Source organism: Verruconis gallopava (assembly GCF_000836295.1).
Source record: "Verruconis gallopava strain CBS 43764 unplaced genomic scaffold supercont1.12, whole genome shotgun sequence".
Classification (NCBI taxonomy): Eukaryota; Fungi; Ascomycota; class Dothideomycetes; order Venturiales; family Sympoventuriaceae; genus Verruconis; species Verruconis gallopava.
Window position 1 is genome coordinate 94,225 of NW_015622148.1, and position 9,581 is coordinate 103,805.

The 9,581-nt window shown below is 50.6% G+C and overlaps 3 protein-coding genes across 3 annotated transcripts; all 3 read right to left on the minus strand.

Moving 5' to 3' along the window:
• Positions 1-2: 2 nt before the first annotated feature.
• Positions 3-2,081, minus strand: PV09_04259 (uncharacterized protein). The gene is made up of 2 exons (XM_016357580.1): positions 1,604-2,081; positions 3-1,556 (listed from the first exon to the last, which is right to left on the minus strand). The coding sequence occupies exons 1-2, from the start codon at positions 1,749-1,751 to the stop codon at positions 145-147; spliced, it is 1,560 nt and encodes a 519-aa protein (XP_016214372.1). The 5' UTR covers positions 1,752-2,081; the 3' UTR covers positions 3-144.
• A 123-nt stretch (positions 2,082-2,204) lies between these two features.
• On the minus strand, positions 2,205-3,823 carry PV09_04260 (uncharacterized protein). Its single transcript, XM_016357581.1, has 6 exons — positions 3,495-3,823; positions 3,308-3,437; positions 3,223-3,257; positions 3,085-3,170; positions 2,943-3,033; positions 2,205-2,894 (listed from the first exon to the last, which is right to left on the minus strand). Exons 1-6 carry the CDS (start codon positions 3,528-3,530, stop codon positions 2,403-2,405), a joined length of 870 nt encoding a protein of 289 aa, XP_016214373.1. The 5' UTR covers positions 3,531-3,823; the 3' UTR covers positions 2,205-2,402.
• A 2,123-nt stretch (positions 3,824-5,946) lies between these two features.
• On the minus strand, positions 5,947-8,214 carry PV09_04261 (uncharacterized protein). Its single transcript, XM_016357582.1, has 7 exons — positions 7,975-8,214; positions 7,816-7,885; positions 7,569-7,685; positions 7,428-7,509; positions 7,221-7,358; positions 6,696-7,163; positions 5,947-6,540 (listed from the first exon to the last, which is right to left on the minus strand). Exons 1-7 carry the CDS (start codon positions 7,999-8,001, stop codon positions 6,312-6,314), a joined length of 1,131 nt encoding a protein of 376 aa, XP_016214374.1. The 5' UTR covers positions 8,002-8,214; the 3' UTR covers positions 5,947-6,311.
• Positions 8,215-9,581: the final 1,367 nt, after the last annotated feature.

The following is a 9,581-nucleotide window of genomic DNA, read 5'->3' on the forward strand; positions in this document are numbered from 1 at the left end:
GGAGGAGGGAGTGTTTATAGTTCGAGGTGACAGTACATATTGATCAGTGTTCAAGCGCATTTGGCAATGCAGTGCCATATCACTCGCACTCTTGGGCTGTAAGATCCACTGCCTTCGCAAGCCAGGAAATGGCGAATTACATTTCTAATCAACACCCTCGTCCTCCAAATACTGTTTCCAACCACGTCTTTCAATGCCTCTCTGTCCATTGTGATCGATGCCGAGTACAAACTTCTCCCACCTAGCATCACGGCCAGCGCTGACAACAACAAGACTTTCGTCATCTATCCACGCTATTTTCCCCTTCGGCGGACGTCCCTGAGGCCACCAAGGATTCTCCTTTTGACGACTGAAAGTGGTCGCGGTTCGAACTGTTGTCACGCTTGCTGTTTCATCTTGTCCGCCAGCCCGTTCTTTGTCTTTTGAACCTTGTCTGCGCCTCGTTGGCTCGTTTCCCATTTCAAATTTGCAGCTCATCGTGCTGTACGTGTCCTTAAGAAACCGCGGGGCAAGCGGGAGGCTTCCTAAATTTCCATATTTTTGTGCTTGACGCCTCGGAGGTGTATCAGTATCCGTCGAAGAGTCCGTCACACCGCCGGGCGTTGCATAGGACCATCGGCTTGCCGTTCGCTGATGCTTTGGCGGCATTTCTGGCCATCCTTGGACTGTACCTGGTCCCAGGAATTCCGTGGGTTCACGTTCGCTGGACGAAGTGCTGAATTTGACCTTTGTGGCAGACGATGGAGATCCTGCGTGTTTACCTGGAGTGGGTGGGGAACCGCCGTACGCTCCGCCTGGTGACGAGCTCAGAGGTGAAGGAATGTCACGTACGTTCCCTCCGCCGTACGGATAGGAAAGTCGCTTGCCTGCATGAGAATCTGGGCGGTAAGAAACCTCGTCGCCCGCCGACTGCTCCCTCCATGGCATCTCAAATACATGAATCGTAGATTTGTCGGACGTGACAGCCATCTGATCTCCAGAGGGTGAGAAAGCGATAGAGAATATTTGCGCCTGTTCCAAGCCACGGCGGAACTGCATCAAAAATGCTTCTTGCTCAGTTGACCATAACTTAATGAGAGTGCCCTTCTCGCCCGCAGTAGCGAGTATAGACTCTTCCCTATTCATGGTGAACATCCGTATTGGCGACTCATGCGCTGGCAGAATACTGATCGCTTTGGTAGCCAGGTCCACGATCTGAATTTGACCCTTGCTACGTCCTGGCATCACCAACTTCCTGCTACCCAACTGACAAAGTCCAAAGCAGTTCGGCGCAGTTTCGTATATTCCAACTCGACGCTCGGCAGTATTATTATGAGCATGTGCATCTAATTCGTAAAGGACGACACCGCTCTCAAAAACGGTACAGTAATATGAATCAGTCAAACAGGCTCGAATCGGAATCATATTATACTCAATCTTGAAAGGCTCCGTTCCCGTCTCGCTCTCCCATAGGACAAATTTGTTGGGTGAGTATGCTGGGGCTGGGCCACCGCCTATCAAGGCAACATAGCGTGACGATGACAGCACTGATGCGAACTTAACGGAGCCTTCAAGGTCTGCATCCTTTCAGCACATCTCATCGATCGGAGCTCGAAGTTCCTACCTTTCGCGAGCACCAATTTACCCGTAGCACTCTCGTACAGTCGGAAGCCATCCTCGGTACCAACTGCGAAAATAGTCTCATCCTGGTTAAATTCGACCCCAAATGCCACATGATCAGGCGTGGAGTCGAAAGGCTGTCTAGTGTCCATAGAGCGCCGCTTTTGACCGACGTTTCGCGGCTACCAAAGCAAGATAGACTTCAATATGATAGTGCCGATGACATGGAGGCAAAGGTTCCAAAATGACAGTCGATTAAACGGTCATGTGAATCCGGAGGGTCAAAGAATGAGTCTTCCCCACGTGGTATGCTTTGGCATGTATCCCGTGGTGCGATGCGCCGTGTGAAGCGGCGTTACAACAGCTGACAGCCTTAAATCAACAAATCGAGAACTATCGTTCGTACCTAACGAATCATTTGCTATACAGTTAAAGAAACATAATTTGGCTGTCCTTTCCAAGATGATCGAGATGTTTGGTCTGGGTTGACGAGCTGGGCCTCGTTATGTAAGTTCTTAATAAGAGTCACGTCCTACACATAGTCACGTGATTTTAAAGATCAGGTTCTCTTATCATATAGACAAACAGGGGCGTCAACACACCCAGTTCATCGATAGTTCTTCTCCATTTTGGATTAGTCTTTAAGCTACAGATAGTAAAATCGCGCGCCGTGGTTTTGCCTGAGAAAATTGTCTTTCACATCTCGTAACTTTTGTCATTTTCGTTCATTGACAATGGGATATCCTCAGATCCTTTTCTTCCTTTTAGACGCCCTTAGAAACTTCCCGATATCACTCATTGTTTTATTTGGTCTCGGCCGCCACACTTGCATGCTTCCTTGCACAGCAATCTTCTACGTGATCTTCATTGGTTTTATTGCCGTCGCTCGATGTGCGAGCCGATTCTACGGCTTCCTCGTCATGAATCTTTTGTTTCTGCTCTTTGGCGGCGACATACTCGTCGTACGTCTTGCCTGCCGCTCGTGCCGTCCGAATCGTGTCTCTATTACGCCAGATCCACGATAGCTGTACAACCACAAGCCCTATTTCCAGTATCATGACGATGATGTAAGACGCGCCCCCGAATTTGTCCCACTTGTGCTGTGTAGCAAGCGAGACGAGGGAAAACAACGCGCCAGCAAAATCGATAGCGACGAAGCGGAAAGAGAGACCAATGAAGCGCCAACCATCTTTGTACGCTTGATAAAATGGGACGATGAGACCTAGGTTCAGAAGAGCGCAGGCCCATGCGCCTAGTGCTGTTAGTGGCCACTGAACGCCTTTGTTGTATGGGATCTATCATGTCAGTCTAAGAAGCTAATTCCCCGGGTTGTTTCATCCTACTCTTATCCCAAGTACAAGGGCTAACTCAAGGGCTGCAAAGCCAGCGCCCGTAGCGAGGGCCGTCAATATTGCTTGCCAAGGTTTGTATTTTCTGCATTTTCGTTAGCACACGTACTCGGTCCTTTCTTTGCGTCCGTCTTACTTTGCATAGTATAACGTCTGACTCCAGCACAAGAGACAGAGAGAGCAAAATATTTGAGGCTGGGCCTGAATGGCCAGATTGTTTTCCTGTGCGTTTGTCAGTGACGAATACTTCGACTTCGTTGAGGGAGGCACCTACCCGAAGGATACAATAAGCGCCAAAGAAAGGCATGGCTATCTGAGTTGGTGACGTAGGCTTTGCACGGATGATTAGAAAGACATACCAGATGCCCAGAGCAGAAGCATATGACTTGGCACGCCTGTCGTGGTATGCCGTCGCCAGTTCTTCCATATCTGCGGCAGAATTTGTATGCACCAGCACGCTGTGCCTATGCCTCCAAGTACCACTGATATCTACATCTTCGTAAGCCTGAGATCTCACTGGAGTCATGAACAGAGTTGAGTAATCACCTGTGGTTGGGCTGTGACGTGCTCGTCGGACGACATCTCCGAAGAATCTGGGGAAGGACGTGGTCGTACGCGGCTGTTCTAAAGCACCTCACAGATCCGACAAGCTTGGAAAAGGATACGGCTTGCGACAATGGGATGCAGAGTGAAGAAAATAGACATGAATTCGAGACGTTTAAGTAGCATGAACAAAAAGCACAAAGAAGCCACCCAAAAAAAAAAGATAGATGTGAAGATGTAGGTTTGGATGTTCTACGTTGACGATCAGGTGTAGGAAGGTAACATCATGTAACTCTCAAGTAGTCCTGCATGTAAGGACCTTATCTGAAATCTAGTACATCACCAGCTGAAGAATCGCTTAACGAAAGGAGACCAGTCACAAGTCCTCAAGTGCCGTCCCCGCTCTGTAAGGGCCATTATTGGGTTGTGTGGCCATCTGGAACGCACGTCACTGCGCCTCTTCAGATCAGTCGCAAGTCAAGGTGGCAAGGCTATTCGGCAGGACCGCGACATGACGATGATTAGCTCACCTCGATACGATCTCCGCACATGGAGAGACAGTACTTCAGAATCGAGGCGTAAAATTTCCAGCTCCACCGGTCAAGCGCAACAGCCGCGCAATAAATCAAGCCGCGAGGTTGACGGTGCGGCCGGTCACGCAAATAGACTTTTGAATTTTCGCACCAGGTTCCAAAGAAGGAGAGGACATGTTTTGTGGAAACGATGTTCGTTCTAGCGTCAGATCATGCAAGCCATTCGCATGGCTCTGCGCTGCAAGAAACGGGGTCTCTGCAAGACTAGACCGATCTTGAGATCGATGCTCATCGTTCAATTGGCAGGGCCAGATATCGGCAGTCCCTTCAGACGGCTTTGCGCTAGCTCACGTCAGGAGCATTGTTATGGAACAGTCATCCCTTGTTCGGCCGACGAAAAGTGTTGATGAGTTTTCTGATTGGTCTGGCTGCCGTGGCCGTAAGCGTTGAGCTCCAAAGATCCCGAATGCGGCCAACGCGGGCGACTCCACATGTTCTCCTCCTTTAGGAAATCTCATCAGACAGACATCGCACCGTATCGGATACAGCGGTTGCTCAGTGGCGACAGGAGAACGAAGGGCAAGACGGTTCAAGCCCATTCTCAGCTCCTTCGGGGTTGGTGTCGTCTAGCTATCGTGCTTTAAGGTTGCAGATCCAGCCGCGGATGAGCAGGAAGGAAGCCGACACGGTGCTTTGATTGGCTGCAGACATGGGGCCTTTGCCTTGCGAACATGTACAAGAGTAACTAGCGACGTGGAAGACTTCCCCGCGAGTAGCACAGTCGTTCGCGACAACACTCCTGGCGATAGAGCGCAGTCGGGTTCGGTCAGCTGACAGAGGCCCGGCGAGAGGCCAACGGGCGCCTCCCCAAGCGTCGGCCTCCAGTGTGACGCTTGCAGGTGACCAATGTCTGAGGCGAACTGCAAGCGAGGCAGGTCAACCATATCCCTCATGCGGCTCTTCGTCGCAGAGATCGACTTCTCCTTCGCGGTGGCAGACGATCTGGACGACGACTGTTCCGCTCACATGTCAATTCTCCCGCTGGACAGTTCCCTTCTTTGTGTCCACCGTCCGGCTCTGGTCTCGCCTCGCATAGCATCACGCACAAGCGGAAAGTCCCCACATCGCGTCCACTCCGCAGGGTCGAAAGACACAACTCGAGCGTGAATGACTTGCATCGGAGCAAATGGGGAGACGGAACGCTTCCAGCGCGCGCAACCTCATTGGACGCCCTCGGAGAGTTTGCGACTTGCGCGTTCAAAAATGCTGGTCCTGCCCGCTTTGCCCCAATTAACTGAAGACGAGAGGCAGATGCTTGGTGTTGCAGCGCAAAACCGCAGGCCTTGGTGTTGGTGTATGCTCGCTGGCCTCTTGTTTGGTAGCTGGGAACCTAGGTCCGATGGCTGACTGGTCCGTGGACGCAGAACTCAGTGCACAACGGTGGAACCAACCGTTCGGCTGGCCTGATTCTGGCCACGAATGATGCCGCGCGAAGCGCGAGGCACGCTTCGTCCTGGAAGTCTCGAGTAGGATAGGGACGTTCACCCAGGTCGTTCGGAAGCAAAGGCGGACATTTGCTTGTTACACGGCATTCACGGCCCTTCGAGCTGCTGGCTTTGACATGCAGATTCTAGATCGAAGAAGCGAATGGTATACAATGGTCGAGCGATCTTCGGTTCATAGAATTGTTCCGACATCCTTGCCGTCGCCTGGCGCGGTAATGATGGACTGCTCCGACAAGGGAGAACTTAGCCATTCTGCCCACTCGATGCTGGAAAAGATATGCAATACTTTATTCGCACGTCAGTCAAAAAGAGCCCGCCACAGCTCATCCTGAGATCTATTCATCCGCGCCGGATGTTCGAGCATAGTGCTCTGCATGCCGATCGATGAAATTTCAGACACTACGTAGTTCAAAAGAACGCCGAGGGACACTCTGTATTTCCTCGTGGTAGATAATGCACCAAGAGCACGAGATCAAGCCTAGAATTAAAAATGTAAGGTGTTCTTGCGTACACATACGAAATCAATCTTCAATTGGACCCCCAGCGCAATGCAGCTCAAACCATCAAGGCCAAAACCTTGCCAGTTGTTAGGCCACTCTTGCAGCACACACTCCATATCGCCTAGCTAGTGTAAAGAATAGATGATTACTCCCCTTTCCTTTTTCCCTCATACAGCGGGCCGCAATCACGGTAATGTAAGACCCGCATCTGCAACTCAAGCCAATAATCAATGACATTTTGCTCGCGTATGAAAATAAAAACTCGACAGATGGCTTAGCTGCTTACTCGCGGTCGTCATCTGCTGCAAGGGCGGCATTCTGCTCACGGTGCATGCGTGCCTCGATCTCCTTGAGCTGCGACTCGCGGGCCAAAAGCTCCTGTCTCTTCTCATTGATCTCCCTCTGTACCTTGACCTCGATCTCGCGAAGCTTCTCTTCCTCGCGACGAAGTTGCTCTTCCTTCAAGCGGACGGACTGTGAGGCAAGATCCTCAGGATTCATGGAGGAATCACTATGACAGGTACATGCGTTAGCGGCGGTGCATAGTATCTCGTATCATACGGGGGTTGCTTGCTTATGCAGACTAGTTTTATGTATTGGAGGGTAGGGAGGGAGATGTGAGAGCGGGGAGGGGGGTAAAAAGAGGAGGGTATGGGATCCACGTACATTCCAGCGCCACCCTCGACGCTCTTGCTGAGCTTCTCGGTACGGTAGTTCTCATACAGGAAGTCGTGCGTGATTTCCTTGAGATCGGCAAGGTGAGAGTGCAGAAGTGCACTGCGAACGGCAAGGAAGTCGGAGTGACGAGGATTGTCGACCTCGACAATGCCCCAGGGGTACTGTCTAGCGCGAACTCGTCGGCCGTTAACCTCGACCACCTCCTCCGATCCGACGATAGCGAATGGCATGAGGCCACGAAGCTCGGCATTTTCTTCAACGGTATCTTCATCATCCTCCTCAATGTCATAAGGGAAGTTGTAGACAGGGATACGATAGTGCTCAATGTCCTCCATGACAAGCTTCTTGGACTCTGCCAATTCTGCAGGTGTAAGCGAGTCCGCCTTGCCGATGACAGGAATGACGTTGACACGAGGAGAAAGGCGTTTCATAAGCTCGATGTCCAGCTCGCGCAGCCTAGAGACACGAAGATCAGCGTTGTGCAGGAGCAAGGGGTGTTCAGGTCGGATTTACCCGTGGCCAGTGGGTGTAATGAAGTAAAGCAAGACATGCACACGGTTGTCTCTGAAGCGGGGGTTTCGCTTGATTCGGGATTCCTCCGCGAGAATGTCGTCGTACTGTCTCTCGAGGTAGCCTACGATTTCCGAGAAGCTGCCCAATGGTTAGTCGGCCAACTCGCCTCCATAATACTGTGGCACTGCTGAGATGAAGTGTACATGCCTGGCCTCATTATCAATTTGGTCGCCAAAGCCAGGGGTGTCAACAATGGTCAACGATATGCGGGTTCCCTCCTCATCGAGCTCTGCAAACATTCTTTAGCATCTGCGCTAACGACCTCTAAGTTCGGAAGAATCGGCATACCAACAGTAATTGGCTTAATCTTGACACCTTCCTCGATGTGCGCAGTGGTTGGGTCATCGGAGTCTTTGTGCTCAAGCACCTTCTGGCCACATAGGGTGTTGACGAATGTGGTCCGACCTGAATGATATGGCCAGTCAGCCGACAGACTTTGATAAACATACACGCGCGCTCTCTTCTTCTCAGGACACTGATCTGAGCAAGAAGCTTGGGGCGTGAAGACGGAATTGAAAAAAAGGTCTCATATTACCTGTGCCTGATGCACCGCAAACCATCAAGCAGAACTGAATTCCTTTCTTGACATTCTTCTTTCGACGAACCTTGCTCATCTATCAGCACAGTTGAACGTCAGCTGCTCAACTCTAGGCTGGCGGCGAAGGGGAGGCAATGGTTTTGGTTCAGAGCATACCGCGTTGATGGATGGGTGAGAAGACATGATGCTGGCTTGCCTCTAGCTGACGCTACGCTTCGAAGGGTACGTGGAACAGGGTAGAGCCTCTGGATGCGCAGGAAATGGGTGTGGATTGTGCAAGAGCTTCGCACGAGAATAGCGGTTGTCAGCAACAATCTCTGGTGTTGCAATCGGCTGGAAAAGGTGCGGTCGAGGTGCAGATGCGAAGTTGGTGTCGTGGTCCCCTTGCGGTTCGCTCCTTCTGAAAATCAACCTCCACACGAAAAAGGGGATCGGGGGCACCTGCCAAGCTTTCTCTTGACAGCTCTCAATTGGGGGAAAGCGCGTTCCGATCTTATCCCTATTTGGCTTCGCATATATTGAAAATCACGTGCATTCTTTCATGCCCTTTCTCGCGGACCGTCTAAGCCAATTTCGTCCTGGCGCTTCCATCCTATCATCAACGCGCAGGCGTACATCGACAACATAGATGGAATTGATGAAGCCATACCACTTCGACAAGTAAGCGCATTTTTGGAAGGCACAAACACTTCCGACTTAGTAGCCATGGCTCTAATTCTTTCGGATGCACGAACCATGACAACCTCGATGATCACCTACATTACAATTTCAATTTGCAAGACCGTCGTTTGGGGCGTTCATACTGTGGTACTTGCTCAGGTATCCAATGCTGAGAACAATCTTCCTGAAACCAACATTCAAGCAAAACGAATATAACCTTTTGCTACGTCTGCCTAGTATCCCTGCACTCCTGGCCAATTCTCTTCGGTTTCAGTGTAGACATGTTTGTGGTCCTATAACCTAGATGCGTAAAAGAGAAAAGTAAGAGCTCAAATTGACTACTAGATCCGTCGCTTCCTGCGGAGGATAGTAATGAATCGCGAATGCTAGCCCAGACTCCTAGGTGAGGACATCTCTATTCAGTGAGAGATATTAAGTCATCTTAAAGCGGGGATTTGTGTCATGATTGTCTACACGGTTGAGAGTGGACACTGGCACAACATAGAACAAAGCGGAACGCATCTAGGCCAGGCTGCTCTAGTACTTGATCGCATGAGTACTGTGAGATAAGGCGGAAGAGACGTGAGATAGACCAAGCAATTCAAGTATGAATTCTCGGGGTTCGAAATGTCTTCACTAAGATAAGAGCCATGGAACTTGATTACGGGGGTTTTTTCTGGCGAGTCACGTGCGCAAAGCTTTCGTTGCGGTGGGTTTAAATTGCTGCTTGATCAGTGGATAGGGTCGCTCAAGCGAGTGAAGATTCATAATAATAAGGACATAGCCATGGCAGCTGATTCTGAGGCTCATGGTGTGGAGCCACAAACACCTGAAATGTTAAATGAAAGACTGGTCTTCTCCGTATCCTGCTCTCTGAAGACTACCTCCCCAGATAAGATGGTGCTCATTTAGTCCCGCTGTGCTCAAAAGCATCTCGCAGGCCATGGCGAATCGTGTTCCTTTGAAAGACTAGAGCTACTCGGGCCCAAGGTAGACGAGGATTACAGAGCTTGGAGGATGGAATTGGACGAGATGAACCAGGTTAGGAGTAAGAAGAATCGGATACAGGGTTCCTCTGCTGCCACAATCCTGTCCTTTGAAAT

Bases quoted from the DNA above. Each gene is read 5' to 3' on its own strand.
- PV09_04259 (XM_016357580.1), bottom strand. From the start codon at position 1,751: ATGGACACTAGACAGCCTTTCGACTCCACGCCTGATCATGTGGCATTT. The intron at 1,557-1,603 runs GTAGGAACTTCG...GAAAGGATGCAG, and splicing joins TAAATTGGTGCTCGCGAAAG to ACCTTGAAGGCTCCGTTAAG.
- PV09_04260 (XM_016357581.1), bottom strand. From the start codon at position 3,530: ATGTCGTCCGACGAGCACGTCACAGCCCAACCACAG. The intron at 3,171-3,222 runs GTAGGTGCCTCC...ACAAACGCACAG, and splicing joins GCGCTTATTGTATCCTTCGG to GAAAACAATCTGGCCATTCA. The intron at 3,034-3,084 runs GTAAGACGGACG...ACGAAAATGCAG, and splicing joins CAGACGTTATACTATGCAAA to AAAATACAAACCTTGGCAAG.
- PV09_04261 (XM_016357582.1), bottom strand. From the start codon at position 8,001: ATGTCTTCTCACCCATCCATCAACGCG. The intron at 7,886-7,974 runs GTATGCTCTGAA...TAGATGAGCAAG, and splicing joins CTCACCCATCCATCAACGCG to GTTCGTCGAAAGAAGAATGT. The intron at 7,686-7,815 runs GTAATATGAGAC...CATATCATTCAG, and splicing joins TTGCGGTGCATCAGGCACAG to GTCGGACCACATTCGTCAAC.